Source organism: Barbus barbus (genome assembly GCF_936440315.1).
Source record: "Barbus barbus genome assembly, chromosome: 39".
Classification (NCBI taxonomy): domain Eukaryota; kingdom Metazoa; phylum Chordata; class Actinopteri; order Cypriniformes; family Cyprinidae; genus Barbus; species Barbus barbus.
This window is the reverse complement of record NC_136717.1, coordinates 12068430-12092869: the sequence shown is the minus strand read 5'-3', so window position 1 is coordinate 12092869 and position 24440 is coordinate 12068430. Positions and strand designations below refer to the sequence as shown.

Below are 24440 nucleotides of genomic sequence, written 5' to 3'. Positions count from 1 at the left end.
TGTGCGGATGATGGGAGTGGTTGGGAGGGGGACGGGATTATTTACCACTCGCTGCTGGTGTAGCGGACGATTTTGAATGGGATAAATCAGATGGAGATGCAGTGTCTGCACGCTGCGTTTAGAATTGAGTTGTAAATTTGCGTAAGCTTGTTGAACGTGGATACATAAGACGTTTCAAATGTAAAGTTTTAATTCTTGAACAGCATTGGTTAAATCAGATATTTAAAATTAAAGTGTCTAATGGTTGTTGAACAATACATTTATTCAGACACCTTCAGCATTTCTCATATTATCTCTATAGTTTAGCAAAACAAAGTGTCTGAATAATTTTTGGTCCCAATTTTTTTTTTTTAATCAGTTTTACTGTTAGTATACTGTATTAAGAGTTTTGGGGTATAATATGTCACAGTTTACTTTATTTTGATATGCTCACTTACATAAATGAACTATAGTGTCCTGCACCCCTAAAAATATATCAAAAATGAATAATTTTTGGTTTGACTGTAATGCGGATGTTTAAAATGTACATTTCATTTAGAATATGAATAAACAGAGATGAACATTTCAAATTCTAATGCTCATTAAAATGGATAAATCGGACTTTTAAATGTAAAATTCTAACCTTTTTTGAATGTGGAATAAATTAATCAAATTTTTAAGTTTCTGGAAGAAGTTAATAAAGAGTTTAATTAGTTTCATTAGAATTTAAAAATTCTGATGATTGACAAGTAAACCAGACAGTTCAAATGTAAATTTATTGAATAAGAAATAAATCCAATGTTTAAAATCTACCTAAAATGTAGTTAAATGAGCAGCATAGATCAGACCTTCTGCATTTCTGATGCTGTTTAACTTGGATGAATAAAACCTTCAAAATAAAACGTTGTAAATCTTGTCGAATTAATCATTGGTTAAATTGGACATTTAAAATATATTTGAATGGTTGTTGGACAATACATAATAACAATGCATCATTCATATGTTTAAAATCTAAGACTCATCAAACATACAAAAAATCAGAAGTATATGCAAGACTTACAATGTCCTATTTGTTAGTTTTACCAAATTTCAAACATGTTTACGTTTTTACTGCTACCAACCTCAAATATTAAATAAGAATCACATACTTTGAATGGAACAACACGTATGCTGTATTAGATCTTCCCAGCTCATATAGTAGCAGTATAGTGATTAGAATCATCCTGATGAGGGTTTACATTAATCTCCATGAATATACTCAAGAGCTCTGAACCCCTGTATCTCAGTGCACAGGGTTAAACACAAGACTTAAATTATGCAGAGGCAAATCCCATGCACAACCTATGACCTTCACAGTGAGCTGACAGCAGCAGCTAAAGCACTAGACAGTGTGGCACCTAACACTAATTTGCTCCCTGCAGTATGAATACAAGGCCTGTATTTCATATTGTTTGGTGTCTGCTGTTCAGCTTCACAGTGAAAGTAATTACGAGCACCAGACAAGTCTTTGGCAGCTTTTCTCCAGTTTATTACATGCTTTCATAATTGTGAACTTTGCTCATTATTTAGGACTGTAACATCCAACTGGAGAGAGTTGTACTATCACTTTTTTCATAGATTGATTCATGATTAGATAACAGAATTTACATTTTCAGGTGAACTATTCCTTTAAGAAAATTCGGATGCTTCAAAGTTGCAGTTTGCAAGCTGGTTTCAGAAATAACAACACTGATGGATTGCTCTGTCATTCCTCCAGCTGCAGACAGATGTGCAGTGGTAGTAACTAATGGGATGGATGGAGAGCTTAAAACCAGAGAGAAAGAGGCCACAGGGAGATTATGCTCTCATGGCCATATGGGACACAGCCTCTGGAAAACATTCTGCTGGAAAAAAGTCAGATGAACAGAGTGCAATGGGAAGCTTTCCCGATGAGAATGAATTGATTTCTGAATGGATGTGCAAATTTGAGAGCAAACTGACAGGGATGTTTGAGAGCAAACAGGAGAGAAGTAGAGAGAAGAGACTATTTTAAGGTTATGTGAATGTGTATACTGTAGTAGCTCGGCTGAGCATAACAACTCTGATTCATATTTCTCTGAAATGTGTTATTTTAGGCCTGTATGTAGGTCAGGGTTGAGCAAATTTCAGAATTTAAAAATCAGCTGTTAGAATTAGATTCAAATTAGACGCGTCCAACAGAATGTTGATGAGGATGAGGAATTTACTCAATTCCAAGAAATGTAAGTCACAAATCATAAACGTTATTCCCTGATAAGCACAATGCATTTCCTAGTTTATATATTTGTAACATATATATATATATGTGTGTGTGTTTGTGTGTGTGTGTGTGTGTGTGTGTGTGCCAGTCAAAAGTTTTGGAACCGTAATATTTTTAATGTTTAATGTTTTTTTAAAGAATTCTCTTCTGCTCACCAAGCCTGCATTTATTTGATCCAAAATACAGCAACTGCAGTCTATTGTGAAATATTTTAAACATCTACTTTCTATATGAATGTATTTTAAAATGTAATTTGCAGAGGTGTAAAGTATTAGAGTAAATGTAACTAATTACTGTACTTTAGTATATTTTTGGATACTTTGTAGTTGTACTGAGTATCAAAGATATTAACAACTTTTACTCTCTGAACGAGTATCTTTACTCCACTACATTTGAAATAAGTGTTGCAGTTACACATTACATTTTGCATGGTACCTAGCTTTTCTGCAGAAGTTTATTTCTGCTACGAAAGGTGTGATATCGCCAACTACAGGGCACTGAAAGTACTATATCTTGTGCGTTTTGCCCTTACTCACCCAAACTTGTCAACAAGGCTACTTTACATGTATGCGAGTTCCTTAGCAAGTAGTTGTGAATCACAGGTGTTTTAAATACAAGGACATGACTGCAGCTGGCAATGAGGCTGAAACCAGCACATTTTCTTTATTTTTATTTATTTATTTGCAATTTTGAGGTGTTCAGTTTTATTTTGGTTTTAGAAAATAAACGTGATTGCTCTCCTCACAAATAAGCTCTTTCTTGTTTTTGTTACATGTTCTTTATGCCTTGTCTTGGACATTTATGTCACTTACTGTCTCCCGTGGTGTTTGTAGTCAGTTTGCATCTTATCTTGTTACGCTTGTTAGCCTCCTGTATATATATATATATATATATATATATATAGCCCTAGTGTTTCTTTAGTTCTTTGTGCGTTGTTGAAAGTAATGGTTGTCTGTTTGTCTGTCATTCTGTTATTTGTTCCCTTTGGTTTTGGTTTATTGTTTGTTCTAGTTTTTCTATGAAATACCTGCACATAGATCCTTGCCTGTTTTCTCCAGCTTCTCCACAACGTTACAGTTTTTGACTGGAATGTCTCTTTGACTAGTGCATCTTTGAGCCTATATTTAGTATAAGTAAAATACTTAAGTACTGTTAAAATCAGATACTCTAGGGCCCGGTTTCACAGACAGGGTTTAGACTAAGCCAGGATTAGGCCATGGTTCAATTAGGACATTTAAGTATTTTTTATAAACATTCTTAGAAAAAAAAAAAGCATTACTGGGGTGCATCTTGAGACAAAAGTCTAGGACTAGGCTTAAGCCTTGTCTGTGAAACCGGGGGTAAGACTTTTACTCAAGTAGTTTTTTGGGGACTTGTAACTTGTAGTGGAGTAATTTTCCCTGTAAGGTATCTTTTACTCAAGTATGGTTTTCAGGTACTCTACACCTCTGGTCATTTATTCCTGTGATCAAAGCTAAATTTTCAGCATCATTATTTCAGTCTCTGGTGTCACACGATTCTCCAGAAATCATTCTAATATGCTGATTTGCTGTTCAAGAAACATTTATTATTATTATTATTATTATCAATATTTAAATGTTTTTCAGGATTCATTGATGAATAGAAAGATCCAAAGATCAGTGAAATAAAGCTTTATCTGAAATAAAAAGCTTTTGTAATATTAAACACTATACCATTCCAAAGCTTAGAGTCAGTATAATTTTAAAATAATTTTAAAAGTATAGAAATTAATACTTTTATTTAGCAAGGATGCTTTAAATTGATCAAAAGTGACGATAAAGACATTTATAATGTTACTATTTCAGATAAATGCTGTTCTTCTGAACTTTCTATTCTATTCATCAAAGAAACCTGAAAAAATTGTACTCAGCTGTTTTCAACATAATAATAATAATAAATGTTTTTTGAGCAGCAAATCAGAATATTACAATATTGCACATATTCAAAGTTTTTATATATAAAAATACAATGTTTTAATTTTATTTACAATTTTATACTGAAATATTTATTTGTATTAATTAATTAAATGTAAAATAATAATAATTTTAAAATGTATTACTTTGTATGAATTTCATAATTTTACTGCCTACACCAAATATGACTTACAGTTCTGCATCCTGTTTACTATCTCAATTCAAATCCTATTCAAATTGAAGGATTTAAAAGGCATTTTCAGTTGAATCCTGAATGTCACACAATTGTATGATGTGGGTGTAAAGCAACAAGTGAGGATCTGTGGCCTTTAGCAAGGATGCCACCTTTTTTCTCCATGCCTTATTTCAGCTTGTTTTAAACAGAAGACTCAAAGGAAGGCTGCCTTATTATTCAGTGTAGAAATACTACGGTTCATTCGATGTATCTGCACCTAGTCGTTTGGCTGTCAGGAAGTTTTGGAACATGACACTACATCCCTGTAGGACTCCTTTCAAACAGAGTCGTGTTCGGTGCAAGGACAGCGTATCGAGAGATGATATTGGCTTGAAGGGGGCAGAAACAAGACGGCTGCTGTTAGCTAACATATGCGTGCTTGAGAGACAGCTCGCTTTTGTTATTTTCCCCCCGTTTAGCGTGGCAGAGGCAGATGTTGTTGTCTGATTCATGATGAATGGAAGCGTATGTGTTGCTTTGACACGTCTTAGAAAACACACCAAACAGCATGTCATTGTGATATTCGGATATGTCAAACATGGCCTGCTTGCGTGCCCTTTTTAGTGGTGTTTGTTAAAGCAAGTGTCACTATTAATATTCTTCATATTTTGGGTCAAGGATTTGAACAAACATTTATCATAAAATGTAAAAACCTAGTTTTTGCTTGTTTTGTCACTGAAGGTGCAAGCACATTTAGTTTTGCACAGCAAAATGCTGTGGGTCAAATCCAGTCATTTTAATATGAATCTATGCAACTGAGAGTTTTATTGAAAGTGACTTCTGTGTGAACTGTGCTTCGTACATCACTACACTAATGACAATAGACAGTGGACGGTTTTTGCTCATGAAGTTTAATGAATTTGACCACACCTTGAGGTTGCAAAATAATAACAGCTGTTTAACCTGGGCATAACCCACAGCAGCGCAGACTTATCTAATCATGTATTTTATCAGCAGATGCAATATCGTCTGACAGTGACCTGAAGGTGATAATGAAGGAACATACAAGGTCTGACAGCATTGTGAAATTTGATTATTATCAAAAATGAATTGCCACATTTTCCACCTTTTCCGTTTATACGTTTCCAATACGTTTATAATATGATGAACTTCACATTTCTGCTTTTAAACCGTTGAAAATTAGTCCCAATTACTTACCATTATAAGTGGCAATACCAATACCAATATACAGTGATGTAGATGGATTTTTTCTTTTTTTTAATGAAAGGGAGGAGTTTAAATTAATTTTGTGGTAATCAAAATCATTATGCCAAAAATGCTGTTAATTGAGCTCAACTTGTATTGAACCCAGAATATTCCTTTAATATAACCAAACACATTAATTATCTGCCCAAATAAATCCTGCAGTGTGCTAAAATGACTAAATTGTCAAAATATATTTTTCAAAGATTATTGCAGTATGTACAAGAAAATGCTCTTTTAGCCTTATTATATCAATTTTCATGTTTGATTCTTTGTTTTGCTTGCCATATCTTTGAAATGGTTTTCACTCAAAAACTGCTATCAAATTTCACAAATAATTACAAAGTAAATCCTACACTCATTTTTTTTCTGTGTATAATCATGTCTGTTTTTCCCTATCAATTCTCAGCCATCTCACAAGAATTTCAAGGCCATCTTGCTCTCTCACCATGCCAGACTCAGACCAAAACCCATGCAAGAGCGGCTGTCCATCAGCTTCAGCTGTAATTAAATTGCCACTCATCAAATATCTTACATAATGCACCACGAGTGCCTCTACATTGGAGGAAGATCATTGACACCCTCCCACATGTTCACATCAGGGCAGTAGACAACATAACAGGTCAGACAAAGTAAAAATAAATATTTCCAGTCAAACAATGGCTGTGCTATTATTCCCAGAGAGAGAAAGAGTTATGGCAATATGAGTAGCTGTTTTAGAAAGTCCTCCTACTGACAAATTGGTGCTGGGAGCAAGTTGACGGGCATTAAGTTCTAAGGCTCGATTCTTGCCTAGAATCCTGCAACACAGGAAGGAAATTAATTGAAGATGTGCAGTTTATGTGATGTGCTTGCTGAATGCAGATCAGAGATGAAGACACGCAGTGAGACTATTGAGAATGCAAAACCTAAAACAAATACATGCAAATGGAGATCGGCGCGTTGAGGTGAATACCAGACAGAACAGAGACATTTATGGAGTAATTTGATCATTCAGCAGATGATTTTGTTAAAAAGGGTTATAAGGAAATGGAATTTACCTTGATCTTTTGAGATAAAAGACACTGGAACGTCAAGAACAGAAAACGTCCCCATGTCAAGTAAGAACAATTACTGACATAAGACCATTATTTACTGAATTTCTGATGTCAGACATTCACAAAGATAAAGAGGAGAGCTGGACAGACGCTGTTATTCCTGAAGAACCAGAAGAAATAAAGATGTAGTGTTTCTTTACAAAGTGACATTGCCAACTACTAGCCTGGGGTGCGTTTCCCAAAAACAACTATGGTCGCAAGTTACGTCATTACCAATAGAGTTTAATGAGACTTAGAGTTCAATAGGTAGCTAATGATGCTTTTGGGGAACGCACCCCTGGCATGCATACTACAGTGTTTTTGGTCTTTTTGTCGCTCCTTCTGAAAACTTCTCAGAAATACAAAAAACATTTTTTAAATTACATAATTGTTGTGTAAACTTACTTTAAAAAATCATGAAGTCTTGTGCTATTTCTGGCTGTGTGTAGCACCTACAGCTCTGCATATTATTCTGAAGGATTTGGAACTTAGTAAAAAAAAATATAGAAAGTTTTGTTTAACAGTGTTCCTGATTATGTCAGTCTGACAGTTTTTCTGGCACAGTGCATTTATTCAACTTTATTCAAAATAAATAAAAATATATATATTTGTTAAGACAGCACATGCAAAGAGGGTGTTTAACTTAAATCTAAAAAGGATATGAAAAAAATAAAATAACATGGGAGTTTGCACAAAATAAAAAACATTTGCTTACATTACAAGTGGACCTCAGGGAAACTATAAAAAATATATAAACTAATATTAGAAATGGATGATGTGCCTGTATATAAATGTTTCAGCAGAATCCACAGTGTAGTTATTTCTTTACCAGCCTTTTATCTGTTTTGCAGTAACAGTTGGTTGCATCATTGTTTTGCACCCAAAAAGGGTAAATGTCACCAATCTAGTAATGTGCATCATACCGCAAGATATATTTATGTTATTCAGCTCTATTAAATCCTGAGCAATTCACTTCATAATCTGTGTACAGACAATCTGCCACACAGGACTAGGACCACTTAGCATTAATCGCCTCAGCCACTCTAATAGAAAACATTGCACAAGCGATTTGTAAATCACATCATCCCTTAACTGCCAGCAAGATTGATGAATGACTCAATCACAGTGTCCAGGTTGCACAGTTAAAATGGGACTGCAGTCAGCAATCACAGAGGGGTATGGACACAGGCATTACTGACAGAAATGGCTGGTAGTCTTGTGAGAGCCATGGAGAAGACATTGCCTCTGAAATCGTTTAGTAGCATCTGAAAGGAATAGTTCACTCAAAAATTGTAATTCATTTACTCGTCCTTGTGTCTTTCTGAACCTGTATGAATTTCTTTCTGTGAAATGCAAAAGGAGATCATTTCCGAGCTGTTCTTTTACATTATGAAAGTAGACGGTGGGTATAAATGTTCTACATGAATGGAATACCCAGATGACCTATTATTTTTAACTAAATGTGTACATTATGTAGAATACTGGAGAGAAAAATCAATAGAAAATAGAAAAGCTACTGCTAATTTTCTGATAAGTTTATGAACTTTTCGTTAGGATAGAATAATTTTAGCCAGAAACTACCATTTAAAATTAAAAATGTCTTAATGATTAAGTTTGTTTTTTACAAATGGGCAGCTTTTCACTTCACAAGACATTGATTGATGGATTGGAGTTGTGTGGATCCATTGGTAAGAAAATTATATAAAGCTAAATTTGCCCCGACAAAGAAAGAAACTAATTTGAATCTTGGATGACCTAAGAGTAAGTAAATTTTCAGCAAAATTTTATTTGAGTGAACTATTCCTTTAAGATTAAACATGAAGATAACTGAATTAGACTTGTGATTGGGTTATGTTTTATTGTCATTTAATGCTTTATTTTTACATACTTTTCCTGAAAGAAATACTAAGCACATTATTCAATGAGTACTGTAGTATTCCATTTGGAACACTGTCAGACAGAAATAGAGAGACATGGAGAAGAGAAGATTATAATGTAGATTATACCAATATTAGCAATAAATATCCAGACTCTATTAGGTCCGTTACTTCCATATTTAAACATTTAGTATTCATGATTGGTTTCAAACATCTGAAGGCAAACCGCAAGTGTGTAAAGATGGGGTACAGTACAGGTTGGAGTGACTTCAATCCCAGTGGTCCCTCATTAACCAGGCAACATGATTTTCCAATACAATCTCTTTCTGTGTTATTGATTTGACTGTAAGCCAGGGGGGCACAATAGTGTGCTAAGGGGGTCAGTGGAAAATTTCAGAGACCAAAAAAAAAAAAAATATTTGTCTTTCATTCTTTCTAAAGACTGACAGGGAATAATCAGTCCCCAAACAAAACTGTATAAAAAAATAAGATTTTTATTTCATCTCCTTGCTTGCTTACATACTTTCAAGAATAGTTTATAGTGTTGTATTTTTCTTGGGAGTTTCTCCTGTTCACTGTTGCCTTCAGCTTGCTCAACAGGGTTTAAGGCAAAGCTGCTTTGGAACAATATTTATGAAATATATTGTACCAATAAATTGTGTTTAGAACCCAACAGCACTCGGAGCAGAAAAGACTGTCAGGATATTGCAAAGTAAATATTTTCCACATAATATTTTAATAATTAGCTTTTTGCTCCAGTGCAGTGACTAAATCTGATACACTAATTTGGTCTCTTAATTATAAACATGTATAAAACTGCACACAATATACATGCCTTCTGAATTCTGATTGATATGGTTTAATAAGTGAAAGGGCTTTTAGTATCATTCTAAATATTTCCCCTTATTCAGGTCATGGTACACATGTCTATTTGCTGTGAAATCATTTGAATTGTTATTAATATTTCAAGAAGAACATTTACATCATTTTGAAGTGTGAGTATCAAATATGATACAACAGGCTTTTGAGTAACGTTTATTTGTACCTCTCAATCATAACTGCATTGCATTAGGCTTATATACTTTGGCACAACAATAAAAACAACATAGCCTAGCTTTAATTATAAAACTAAGACATCCTATTTAATCATCCTACTAAGACATATTAGGTAAATGTATTTTAGTAGTCTGCTACACTGTTATAGAATCTCATTGATTTACATTACAAGCTATCAAAATTTCATCTAACTTTTTGGCCATATACAGTAAATATCAGAAACTGTACCAAATTCCATATTTTCCCTAAGTTTTGGCCTCTGAATAAAACTCCTTATAAGCTCCATATTCTTCTATATACTGTAATAATACTGTATTATACATAAAAGTCTGATGTATCAAATATAATACTCAACAAATACACTTTTTTGATTTTATTTCATATGTCAGGTTTTACTGGTTTAATATCACACATAACATTTGTTCTTAAACAGTCTGAATTGGCTTGCATATATGAAAATATATTGCTGCCTTCATATTTGAAGGTTCTTTGCGTTAAAAAGTTTGAAAACTCCTGGAATAGGCTATTTTCCCAAAAGCATTTATATGCATACTATAGCATTGCTTAACATTGTGTTTCATAAATCATGCAGGGCACCTCAGAAAGCCCCAACATTACGTAACGATCACATTGCATGGATTGCAGAATCTTGGAGTGGCCTCTGGCTGTGATCTGAAGTATTGAGTTATTGCGCGGCCATTTTTGATTTGAGAAATTTGCAGCTGAGCTCACTTGTGTTGTTCGTCTGCAAACACTGGAGCTGAAACGACACGACGAACATGCGTCTTTACCAAACTACGCGCTTAAAACACATCTGCATTGGAAATGTAATGGTGTCTAGAGTTAGAGAAAGTAACAGAACAGTGAGTGCTGTAGGTTCAAGAAGTTTGTTGGGTCTGAAGTTTTCATGCACAGGTGTGTTTGGACCGAATTACCTGCAAAAGGTAAAGACAAATATCTGGAATGGGTGTAAACCGCTGACTTGTACGCCAGACGTAACTTTTAACGCATACAGGAAACATTGTATTCGTGCATTTTCATCAAAATACACATATGAAGACGCGTTTGGCCTGGCACGTGACAAACCCGAGAAGTTCTGGAGTGAAGCGGCCGAAGGCATCACTTGGTTTGAACAATGGAGTCAGACTCTGGATAAAACGGATACAGTGTTTCCAAAATGGTAAGTACAGCTTATACATTGATATATAGGCTTTTGCAGTCAGCAGTAACAGAATTGAATTGAAAGCAGGGGCCTCGGGCTGTTTTTAAAGGGATAGTTCACCAAAAAATAGTGTGAGGGGCAATGACTGCTTCAGTCACCATTCGCTTTCACAATTCATTGTATGAAAGAATAAATGCAAAGAAAGTGAATAGTGACTGAGCCAGAACTTCTTTTGAGTTGTTCTGAAGAGAGAGAGAGTGAGTCAAGGGTGAAGAGAGCAAGGTGTGCGTTTTTTGTGAGTAAACGATGACAATACTTTAATGTTTAGGGGGAAATTATATAATTCTAAAAACATGGCTAGACCAATCAGACGAAATGCATACACTTTTTTTTTTTTTTTTTCTAATCTTTGTAACATTAAAGCTGTCAACTAATACATTTTCAAGGATTTCCATAATTATTATTTTAGCAATTGCACATAGTGATTTCGGGTTTATGGTGGTAAACTCAGGTGTTATTTCTTGAATGAATGAGAATGTATACAGTTCATCACTGAGGGTTTCCCTCAATTCTGTCATCTGACACATGTATTGATGTATGTTTTGCATTTCAAATGAATTAATGGCATCTACTGTCTTGGAGGGTCAAAATGTTAAATGTCTATTAATATAGAGTAGTAAAAATCCCCATTCATTTTCCATAGGGGAGTTGGTTGAAAACTACATTTCCTATGATTCTGCAAAACAAATCACACCAAAATAACTCCTTGGCGCTCACCTACTCCCATGAAATGTGAATGACAAAGTGTCAGTTTCCCCAAGCTTATATATTAGTGTATACAATATTTGGCAAAAACTTCTGGAACCAAGGCTGCTGATAAAACTGGACAGGCACTGTTACACTTTATTGAAATTAATAATGAGTAGTGCATGATGCTAAATGTAATTTTGATCATTTTCATTTGATCTGTTTTCGTTCCAGGTTTGTTGGAGGGAAGCTGAACATGTGTTATAACGCTGTCGATCGGCATGTGGAGAATGGAAGAGGTGATCAAGCAGCTGTCATTTATGACAGTCCGGTTACTGGCACTAAACAGGTCATCACATACAGAGAAGTGCAGGAGCAGGTAAAACACTAGTCTCAGCCTCAGACATCATGCCCACGGAACGTTGGCTAAACGTCTGCACACTTTTCTGGAAACACTTCATCTGACTGGTTGAATTAAGCCAGATTTCCCGGGAGACCCGAATGTCGCGTTTATTTTCGGTCCCCCAGGAAACAAAGATGCTGTGGCGCCAAACCCCCTCACGAAAGAAGAAAGCCATCATGCTTACAAATGTGACGATGAACGCTTATCAGGGTCAACTAAATGCTGGATTTTCAAAAGTATGTGAAATATTTAAAGTTTGCGGCATAGAATCTTTAAAATACATCTGAGAGTTTCTGACGCCGGTCTGTTGTTGTGGCGACATTTCTACTCCCCGAAACATGACGCTAAAAGAAACGAACTGTGATTGGTTGTTTGACATGTCGGTCAAACGGCCTCATGGGAAGGCCTTGGCCAATGAAAGTGGACATCTATTCCAGACCTTCAGCCGTCAGTCTGAAGGTCTGGCTACGCGATACTAGTAAAACACTGGAAATGCGGTCACATTAGCAACATTTGGCAATCACAAAACTGCATATTTTCAATGGTGTAGCGATGTGTGAAGGTACTGTTATTCAGAATTCACATGCATGACCCTTATCAGTCATTTCAGTAGGAATTCACAAGACTGGGAATCGTGTGGATTCCTGTTGAAATTACTGGATTTTGTGTAAGAAAATTTGCCAAACATTGTTAAATGTGACCACATCTTGAGCCTTTGAAACCAATAATCTTCTTCCTCTTCCAAAATGTTGAACCAGTTTGATGTTTTGATTAATATGACTCCAGTTTGTCCATAAAATTTAACATCCACACAACACCCCTTTTTGTAGGTGTCCAGGTTGGCGGGTGTCCTGGTGAGGCACGGTGTGAAGACAGGTGACCTGGTGGTGATCTATATGCCCATGGTTCCTCAGGCCATGTTCACCATGCTGGCATGTGCCCGTATTGGTGCAACCCACAGCCTCATATTTGGAGGATTCGCCTCCAAAGAGCTCTCCGTCCGCATTGACCATGCTAAGGCAAGCCATTGTTTTTTTTGGGTTTTTTTAAAGGAAAATTAATAACAAAAAACTGTTTTTGTAAATGCATATATCTGCGCAATCCACTTCAACTCTTAAATCATTATTTCCCCCACAGCCCAAGTTGCTGGTGACAGCATCATTTGGCATTGAGCCGGGCAGAAGAGTGGAGTACATTCCCCTGGTAGAGAAAGCTCTGGAGTTCAGCAGTCACAAACCACACAAAGTCCTCATCTACAATCGTCCCAGCATGGTGAGCTCCCAGAAACCCCATGGCACCTGGACACCAGTCTCATTATCAAACTGGCACACTTTCCGCTGTCTGTTAACTGTTAAAAGAGAAGATAATGCAGTGAGAGAATAAAAATGCAAATGTGGTCTCCTTTCTAAAAGAGTATACCTCAAAATTCAACCTTGACGACCTTATTCTTAAGGAGGCTGGCACTTAACCAATATCAATCATTGTAGGAGGAAGTTAGTCATTTTTATAGCTGCAAAAACATACCACTCAAAAAATTATTAGGAAATCAAGTGTTCAAGCTTTCAGCATTTTGACGAGCTCTAGAGTCTTTTTTTCTCTTTTGATGTCTCTTAAGTGAGTTTTCTCATGTTGCGACATCTAGAATCAGTATGTTGATTTCACAAAGTAGGGAATTACTTAAGCTTCATCCTGTGTTGTCATGGAAACTGTTAGCAAATAGCTTTTTGATTTTCCAGCGGTTTGAGATACAGGATAAATCCCGCATGGTTGGTGAAGACGAACACATCTTGGAAATATTTGAGTTAAAATCATATGCGAGGGGAGAATTTGCCAGCACCAGAAGAACACACTCCGAGTACACATTGCATTAGTTCTTAGAAGATTTCTACATGGTAGGATCCAATTTACAGAAGATTTTAGAATATTCAGAACTACTTGATTGGAGTTTACACAACAAATACCAAAAAACACACTAATCCAATGAAACCCATGCTTTTTGAGATTTGTTGGAGCAGTGAAACCCCCAAGTGGTCCATATGACTTAAAAAAAAATGGGTTTGCCTAAAAGAAAGGTAGAAAAATAGAGGAAGTCATACAGCATTGAAACAGTATCAACATACATAAATCATGGCAAAATGTAATTTTTTAGGTGAACTATTCCTTTTAAGCACCTTAGACACTTTGGACAAAATAATTGTTACTTCTGCCTGGACTAAAAAAAGTAGGACTAAAATATTTTTGTTAATTGAAATAAAGCTAAAATAAATTATAAATATTAGATGAAATATTAGATACTAGACACGAAATATTAGATACTAGACACACAATATTAGATATATTTATACACAGAAAAGTCGTCTAACTGAAGTTATAAAGTTACTGAAATAGAAAAAAACTAAATCTGAAATGAAGATAAATTAAAACTATTAAAAAACAAAAACTAATAAAATTGGCAAAACCACTACTGAAAATAATCAACTAAAAGCTAACTCAAAATATTAAAAATAACTACAAAATATATAAATAATACTATATTAGCACTACTGCCTTGACTGAGCGATTTGTTTTTTTTTAAAGTGATAGTCCACCCAAAGAAAATCCGTCATCATTTATGATGTCGACAAAATGTTATTCTATTCTAAAATTCTATTTTGAAGAATGTTGGTAACCAAACAGTTTTAGATCGCACTGATTGCATATAATCCATATAATGGAAGCCATTGGGAACAGAAACTTTTTGGTTACCAATATTCTTCAAAATATCTTCTATGTTCCACAAAAGAAAGAAACGCTTACAGGTTTGGAATGACATGAGGGTGAATAAATGATAACAGAATTACATTTTTTTTAGGAAATCTCTAATCATCCTGTTCCTAAGCACTGGTGTTTTTCCCTCAGGAAAAGGTGTCTATGCGTGTTGACCTGAGCTTGGACTGGGAGGAGGAAATGGCCACTGCCCAGCCTCATGATTGTGTGTCCGTCCCTGCTCATCATCCTCTGTACGTCCTGTACACCTCCGGCACTACTGGTACTCCTAAGGTAAATTCTTGTTTATGACCGAACACAGCGATAAAGCATACAGCTTGAGGGAATGGATGAAATTATTTACTGTGGAATAGATTTATTCTGTCAGGGGCTTTGTTTATTGCATAGTGTGTTAGCTAGAGACCGTGAGCAATACGCCTTTATAAACTCTCCTGTGTATTCAAGATAAGTAGAAAGGTACTTCTTTTAGTATGAAGGTTTTAGCCTGTGGCTGTAATGTTGCCTGATGCTTTGCAGGCTTTTTGCTAAAAAAGTACCAAAAACGTATGCTATGGCTCTGTCATATGTTTTGGCTTTGTATCTTGAAGTACCATGTAAATACTAAGTATCTGGTTTGTTTTCAGATTAAATTTAATTGATCCTGTATTACTAAAACATCAACAATAGGAAGTCATTATAGGAAATGTTAGACATTTTAAATTGTCTTTACACAAGTAAAACAGTAAAACTATAATTTAAATAATAGTTTGAAACAATATAACAATACTTGGTAATACACATAATTACATATATTTTTACTATTTAAAAATCCCTTTTGTTCATTAAAGTGAAACTAAAATAAAACACTATCTAAATATGAGATGAAACTGTAAATATTAGATCAAAAATTAGGTAATTTTTTTAAACTAATGTCTGTACCTTGACGTACCATGCAAATACTGCTTGGGGTGTTTCAGATTAAATTTAAATTACCTTATATTATTAAAACATCATCAACAGGAAGTAATTTTAAACAATTTACATACTTTGTTTTTAAAAACTGTCTTTTCTTTTTCAGTCAGAGGATGAGCAAGAAGTAAAATATAGTTTAAAATAATAGTTTTAACAATATTTGGCAATAAAAATAAATATTTACTTTTATGTTTGCAAAAACACTTTATAAAATGGATAAAAGCACAAATTTTTCTGGGAACAAAGTTGACAATTTTCTGAAAATAACATCTGCGCTATTCCTTGAAATGCTGCTGACTGTAGGAGACTGTTAATGTACGAAAACAATGAATTCCTAATTTAAGGTATCTTGTTTATGTGAATACTTGCTGATCAAATTCATTGAAAGAAACTCCGAAAGCGCCTCTCTTTGCTCTTCCTGCAAATTACCGTAATTATTTTAATAAGCAGTATTTTAGTCGCAGCTGGCTTGACTGGGCATTTTCAATATCCAGCGTCAAGTTTAAAAAAAGCATTAAAGTCATTGAAATATTTGCAGAGTTGTTTTTTTTATCACCAGCATGATAATTGCAAATATATTGTGGATGTTTGATCATCATATATCAACCACCCCTTAATCTTTAACTTGTAACGGCAACAAGATCCAGGCAAATGTCCAGGCCACCTAAGTCCCACCCATTTTCAAAGCCTGTTTGCCATTCTGCTTGCTTGTTCTATTATGGTTCAACCCCTAAGTAACATTTTATTTTGTCCATTTAATATCGTCCAAGAGGTGAACAGCACCTTGAAATTTACATTAGCATGCCTCAGGTGTTGTTAAATCCTTAACAACTCACTTTTATATGTACTCTGACTGAAAAAGAGGTAAGGCAAGGGAAGTGAGTACAAGGAGCACAGGAGGAAGTTACAAGGCCTGAAGGCAGAATGAACAAAACACTGCTCTCCACTGACCCAGACTCCAGCCAGTATGAAATATCTGTCCCAAGGCAATGCTGCCCTGTACATAAAACTCTTGCTAATAGGCCGTCCTCACTTACACACACACCTCAGATTTATGTGTTTGGCACACACAGGATCTAATTACCTTCTTACTACTCAAAATGTATCCCTCAGTATCAACCCTCTGCCTGGTTTGCTAATGGTTTACTGACAGTAGGGACAACATGAATTGTAATGGCAATTAATTTTGTTCATCTCATATACTTACAGACAACCTGATGTAATTTTTTCATGCTGAACTTGGATGAATACAATAAAATACATGATTTGTCTTGAAAGCTTTGTGAACAAATATTGGGTATAATAAGAATTTACATGAATAATAAAAATATCAAATAAAATGAAGACTAATTGTGTTGACCATTATATTAATTTTGATTTGTGCTCTGTTTACTATACTTATTATAATTATTATAATTGCTGTATAATTCAAGAGTTCCAAGGACAAGTCCGATAGGACAGTCCGATAGGTCAAACTCAGTCTGACATAATGACATCATCACATGGCTCAGGTGATTGGTTCTTTTTTATCAGCAGCCAATGAGCTCGCTGCTCAACATTCAAATACTTGGCTAGTGCTTGCTGTAGCAGTTTCAGCACACTTCAGAAACCCTCCACTTCCCCAGCTCCCAAGTGTGGCTTAATGCATTGCTGCACCATAAAGAGACATATTTCATGGCATTTCCACAGTTGCTTAAAAAAATCCCTAATTTAAATGTTAATGGGGGATTACAATTTAAACTGCATAATAATATTATAAAGGAATCACCATTTTTTTGTTTCCTCTTTTGTTCTCATCAGGGTGTTGTCAGAGATTCAGGAGGATATGCCGTGATGTTAAACTGGACTATGTCTAATGTATATGAACTAGCTCCTGGTGAGGTAGGTCATGATCTGTTATTTTCACAAGGGGTCAATTAAATTGTCCTTAATGTTTTAAGAAAATAAATTTGATGTACTTTAAAAACACTTTCTCCCCAGTCGAAAAAGTGTATTGGTAAAAAGGTTAATTTACCCCCGGTTTCACAGATGAGGCTTAAGTCTAGTCCCTGACTAAAATGTAAGTCTGAGCTGTTTCAACTGAAAGAAACTTGCACTGACTGATCTTTAAATATACATCGAGCGTAGCGTTAGTTCTGGCAGGTCAAGTTAGTCAAGCTCGCATCAGCTGATCCCCATCTACCTATAGGAATACGGCACCTAAGCATCCATATATAAGGTCGTCAGTATTATCAGCAGTGTTCGCATTGCTCAATAGCTAATTAAATGGCGAATTCGGCAGGCAAAAACATCATCATCAATAGGAATCGGGAATTTAGCGAGTGGAATTCGTTTCCCCAATGGACTCACCTCATTTAGTTGTTCAGTTGGCAATGTGCGGTACTGTTACTGGCATACGCTTGTTGTTGCAATATGCTACGCTTAAAGGGGGATACAACGCCATTTCATGCATTCTGAGTTGTTTACACTGTCAAGAGTTGGATTGTTATGCGCGTGCGCACTCAGCGTCGCGAGCAAGAGCGCGCCGCTCAACGCATTTCATTCATGGTACGGAAGTCATCAGCAGCACAGCAGTACTTGCTCGAGAACAATGTCTCTAAAGATGTGTTTTGGATGTGAGGAAAGGATAACCTGTTATGTGAACAGTGGATGCAATTAGTTTTTCCGGGGCAGCAACGGAGTTTCACAACGTGTGTGTTTGTTCCTGTCATTCCGGTGATGAATGTTTTATAACTAGGTACATTCTGACACGATTTGCACATTGTTTGATACTAAAGACGGCGCAGTCCCAGATCCCGGTCATGACTAGGAGCTGCTGTTAAACTGCATCAAAGATCTGTGATTGTTGCTAATTGGCCCGTAAGTTCTTGCGACACTTCAGCTCCGCCCACGGCTCTCCTCCAGGAGCTCGGCTGTTTTCGGAAAGAATCGTAAGCTGTATCTTTCTTTTATAAACCTGATTAAACTGAAGAAGACTCTTCAGAGATGTGAATGATGCCATACTACATTATAAGTTCTCAAGATTAACATGAGATTGGCCGAAACTGTGTGTTAGGCTATGTCCTCTTTAACCTAGTCAAGTCGCCTTTATTTTTTAGTAGGCTACTTACAGCACAGATTTAAGCAGCTGAAAATAACGACAATTAGAGTCCTGCATTTCTTCACTTTTTTACACCTCTAGGGCCGGGCTTCGGGCCAATTTTCACGTCATAGTTCAGACGCGAGCCGGGCCTCGGGCCTGTTTTGGGTTTCTCCTTATTTTTATATTATAGACATCCATCGATTAGTGATGAAAAAAATTGCCGCGCTGGTGGAAACAACACGAGACTGAGAGCAGCTCGATGGTGTTTAGTGTCCCGCAACAGCAGGTGCGCAAATGACTTCAGCGCAGAAATAGCTAAAGCTTGCTGCAAAACCCCAGCAAACATAACCATGAATGTGTCTGCAGGAAATAGTAAGGAGATATTTGAACTATTTACTAATAAACTAATGTTTTCTGAGTCTGTGTCGCAAGGATGAAGTTACTGATCCTGACTCGCCGTCTCCTCATTAGACGCGCCTTTAGAGAGAAATGCATCTTTGATTATGATTAAAATTATAATAAAAGAGTTTTTGTTTTTATTTCGTTAAGTAATAATTTAAAGCTTTCTATAGATATATTTACCATGTCTGTGAGGCATGTATTCGCTCAGCTTCAGTTCATTTTTGTGAAGCGCTCCTGTTAAAGACGGCAGAAAGCGCATCATGTTTGTTTTCTTTGTTTTATAAAAGAACTACCTTTTTGTTGGTATTGTGAGTGCATACAAATACAAGTAGACCCTTTACAGGTCCAAATGATGTATTACTCTTACCTAAAAAAAAGACGGCGTAGGCTATTTTAATTTGTTTCCACTGAAAACAATGCAAGTGTTTGCGCTGGTATCTCCATGTCCAGCAGAGTCCTATAGCAGGTTTAACGTTTAAACATTGTTATATACTTGAACTGTTTTAGTATATCTATAGATTTTATTTTAGGCAAGTCGTGATGATATGAGAAGGTTAAATTGATCAAACATAGGCTATGATCAGCTCATGCAGCTGGCCGTTTGGTCGTTACTTTTAAAAAAAAAACACTTAGGCTATTTAACGAACAAAAATGCTCCAAACGTTTTTCTAAATTAACTTAATAAAAAAACGAAACAAAATATAATTTTGCCATTGCACACAAAACTGAACTATTTTAATAGCCGAAACAGTGTTATAAACTGTTTTAGGAGAAGAGGGAAAAAAGACGGGCTCGGGTCGGACTCGGGCCGGTAATTCTGATAAGCTGTCGGACGTGGGCCGGGCTAGGGCCTAAATTTGAGGCCCGTGCAGGGCTCTAACGACCATGGTGCAAACTGAATCATTTCTACTGCTGCGCAGCTCCAAGAGAAAATGGTAAACGGTCGTTGTTCAGTGAAGTCGTCTACTCTGAAACCTTGGCTGCTGACATGCTGCTTTTCAGCCAATGACATTCATGAAGGTCATGAAACTGATATCGGACATGCTTTTGAGGCAGCTTAACGGTCAGTGATATAGAACGAGCTTATTGATAACTAAGCAGTTATTTAATTTCTTAATACTGATTACTCGCTAGAAATGACTTCAGACACCATCTTTATTTTGCTCAACCAGACAGGATTGTGGGTATCAAGGCAGCAAAGGATACATCTATTCTGCTTTTAATTATCGACCGAATGAAGGTATCTCAGGAGGCAGGAAGTAAGGCTATTATTGTATCAGACATGTCTTGATGCCTACTTTCCTTGAAATGTGTCTTTCAAAGGCAGCATTTTCCAGTCTCGTATGCAGCCTTCATTTCAGCGCTGATTCTGCTCAGGTATTAGACACGCTTGTTCTGTCTAGTCGTTTTGGGAGCATGCTTATTCTTAAGCTCTTGGTTGTATTGGGAATAGGGCTGGGCGGTATATCGAGTTTGTACGATATATCGATACATTCTTTATAAGCGATACGATATAAGGCAATACCGTTTATATTGATATACAGTAGTTTGAAACGAGCACATCTGAAAATATAGCGGAGGACACCGACTCAGCCGCTCAACTTTATATGAAGGGCTTTAAAAAAACTTGTAAGATATAGAAGCCTATAGTTATTAGTTTCAGTTTAAAGCGGCTCGCCATCAGATGCTCTGACAGAAAGTCTGCGTGTGCCGCTGACAGAGACACGCTGTTTAATGTTTGATGTGCTGTTTTCCTAAATGCATAACTTACATTTCACAGGTATTCTCCATCTGTAAATGTTAGAAAGCCATGGAAATATTTCAATTTTTGCTGTCATAAGTGCATGAGCTTTTGCTTTGTGATTCTCCGCTAAACTTCACAGACTTCATTTCGAACGAGCGCCGCCGTGCGAATGCGTGCCAAACAGACAGAGCGCAATGACACGAGCGCAATAACTGAATAAAATATACATTTTGCTGAAATATTTGTAGTTAATAAACAATAAATGTGACATATATACCGTACACTGCAAATCAGCCAAAACAAATACCGAGATATGAATTTTTGCTCATCACCCAGCCCTAATTGGAAACATGCTTGTTCTTAGTTAAAGCTGTATTGTCCAGAACACGCTATCTGGTTGTTATTGGAACATGCTTGTTATAAAAGCTGTAGTTGTATTGGGAACATGCTTGTTCTTAAAGCTGTAGAAACCTGTTTTTCTTAGCTTATCAGGTGTTACGGAGAACGTATAGCTTAAGCTTTTAAGGTATTGGCAACATTCATTAGGCCATCTGTTGAGGACAACATGCTTGTTGCTACAGGTTATGTGGGTTTTGCAAAATATTTGTTTTGGTATTGGTTAAGGACAACATTCTTGTTGCTAAAGGCTTTGAGATTTTGCTATCAGTTTGTGTTGGGGGATATCAGCAAATGGTTTTGTTTTGGGGGGTTATCGCTGCTCTCCCTGCTCTCATCCATGCTAGGCTGCATGGATGCGCAGGGAGTTCTTGCCCAGAACAGAACCATTCTACCAATCCAAACTATATGATAATTGTCAATATTTGACGATAGTGGTCCTGACAGAAAACTGCCTTTGTTTTGTCTCAAGATTAGTTTTGTCTCAGTAATGTTTTTTAATAAGGCATGTTTATAAAAATGTCCTAATTGAACTATGGCCTAATCCTGGTTTAGTCTAAGCCCTGTCTGTGAAACCCGGCCTAAAATGCTTGGCATATAAAGAAGTAAACTGGGTAAGTTGTGTAGCACCTTCCTCTCTGCTTTCCCAACTGTAGGACTGTATTGTAGGTGAATTCCATAAACGGGCAAAAAACAGGCGTTTATGGAAAATACACACACGAAAATTATTTACAAATTTTTTTTCACAGAATAATGACCACATCAGGGTTGGAACAACAGGGAAAAAATTGTAAGAAATGTATGACATGACTCAAAAACATTTCACACTGTCTCACACCGTTTAACCTACACATCTCTCTCTGAAGGTCTGGTGGGCTGCGTCTGACCTTGGCTGGGTGGTGGGCCACTCATATATCTGCTACGGTCCACTTCTACATGGCAACACCACTGTGCTCTATGAGGTATGGGACAAAAATATGCGAGTGTGAATGTTACAGCATTTGACCTATGGACCGCACCAGCTAACACAATTATCTGCTGTTGTGGTTTACCAGATCCTGATGCTCATGCTGAACTGAGGCCTCCTAAATCTGTATTGTGAATTTTTTTAGGCTCTAGCAGTCTTTTCTCTTAGGGATTGAATGCAAGGATGAATTAATCTCTACAGCAAACCTCCTGAATCACTGGCTCAGTTTAAGTTTGTTGTGAATTCGATTTGCTGTAGCTTTTCATAAGCTTTTGTACTGTAACAGAGCAGCTCTCATAGTTTTAAACTAGTTCTCCTCACTGAGCTCACAGCATGAATACTAAAATAATTTGCACTCGATGGGAGGCAATTAGAATGTGTTTGGTTTCTTGTCAAGGTGAATTCAGCATTGGTGTCGCCTCTGCTGATTAGATGTGTTGTCTCGCTCCACACAAGAAAATGGAAGATGCTCACAGAATTTATTAGTCTGCTCTAACGGAAGTTTGATTTCAACAGATCTCTCATACAATGTCAATATCCATAGCAGAAAGCCTTCAGTCTCTTTTAATTAATGTCTTTTGTAATTATGCACATCCATGGTAGATTTGAGCCTATTAGTTTTATTCTATTTTATTCTGTCAACATGCCAAACCCAATCTTATTTATTCAGCAGTGGTGTTTGCTAAGGAAAGACTTTTGACTTTTCACAGTAAACCCAAATATGAGATATATATATTATTGTTATTGCAAAGACATCAAGTGTTTTAAAAATTGGCATTTATGTTTTGTTTATACAGGTCTAAAGCCAAAAAAATTATTAAAGTAATATCTTGGAAATATATGTCATTAGTTCAAAATAATATTAATCATGTAAGGAATAATGTACATCTAGCTGGTTGTTATTGCAAAATCAATCCCGACAGAGATCAGGACCCCGGCGCAAAGCAAAATACGTAAATAATTAAGCACAAAGTGTTGAGTTGATATATATTTTAGTAGCTCATGAAACTCGAAGTTTTCACAAAGGAAAAAAAGCATATTTGAGTTAGACAAACTAACAAGTTCAAACAAGGTGGATATTTAAGTGATTTGTACCATATTAGGCAGTTTTTCACCACATGAATATTGACAGGGACGTGCAATATTGATTTGAGAAGAACCGTTTTAAAATCCTACCTGTTTGTCATCTTATAGTTCTTTACAGTGTACAAAACAATCATTCTAGCAACTAGACAAACACTTCAACATTATCATCTTAGGCTTACCACTATAACTCCTACTATTCAAGTCTTGTGGTTACAGTCTATAACTGAGATGCAAGATTATGGCAGCTGCATTTAAATGAAATGAGAGGGCATGTCTACAGTGCAGTACAAGAGACATGAAAGCATCCAGCCTCAGATACCTGCAGGAGCAATTATTATACAGCGGTGCTATTGATGATGGTCATTATTGGGGAGTAACTAACCTCAAATTGTCACAATTGACAAATCAGAATAGAGCATTTCAGACAGCTGTGTAATAATGAAGTTTATTTGTGTGTAGTGCATAATATAAATTGGTTCAGTGTGACATTTTTTTCATTCATTTTTTCATACATTTTGGCCACACTTTATTTTAAGGTCCAATTCTCACCATTAACAAACCATTAACTAATAAACTCCTAATTTGCTGCTTATTAATAGTTAGTGAGGTAGTTGTTAAGTTTAGGTATTGGGATTAGGGATGTTGAATATGGTGATGCAGAATAAATACTAATAAACAGCCAATATATTAATAATAGAAATGCTAATAAGGAAATACAGTAGTTAATAGTGAGAACTGGTCCCTATACTAAAACGCTTTTTTCTATAAAAGTTCCACAGACTCCAATTTAAAAACTTCTGCATAGCATGCTTCACCTATCATTGCTAATGCTTGGGGTTAAAGAAAGATCCCAAAACTGAAAAGGTTTTTCATCATTAATTCACCTTCATTTCATTCCAGATCTGTAAAGATATTTTGAAAAAGTGTTTTTCCATAAAATGAAAGTTAATGGGATCTGATGTTGTTTGGAACCCACTGTGTCTTCTTTTGTGTTACCAATTTGAAACCAAATGAGGGTGAGTAAAGGATGACAATTTTCAGGACAAGATGACAGGATAGTGGGCTTTTACTTTCTAAGCAATCAGTCATCATATTG

The 24440-nt window shown here is 36.0% G+C and overlaps 1 protein-coding gene across 4 annotated transcripts in view; it reads left to right on the top strand.

The window, feature by feature from the left end:
* Positions 1-10301: 10301 nt before the first annotated feature.
* The window catches only part of acss3 (acyl-CoA synthetase short chain family member 3), a 43651-nt gene continuing 29512 nt past the window's right edge, over positions 10302-24440 (top strand). Inside the window, exons 1-7 of one of the 4 annotated variants that reach the window (XM_079399359.1) lie at positions 10302-10818; positions 11782-11926; positions 12781-12969; positions 13088-13222; positions 14849-14989; positions 17468-17548; positions 22158-22253. In XM_079399359.1, coding sequence (XP_079255485.1) covers positions 10418-10818; positions 11782-11926; positions 12781-12969; positions 13088-13222; positions 14849-14989; positions 17468-17548; positions 22158-22253 — 1188 coding nt within the window. In that variant the 5' untranslated portion in view covers positions 10302-10417. Of the gene's footprint in view, positions 10819-11781; positions 11927-12018; positions 12187-12780; positions 12970-13087; positions 13223-14848; positions 14990-17467; positions 17549-22157; positions 22254-24440 lie in introns of those variants that run through there. The other 3 variants (XM_079399358.1, XM_079399360.1, XM_079399361.1) reach the window with 3 other exon arrangements.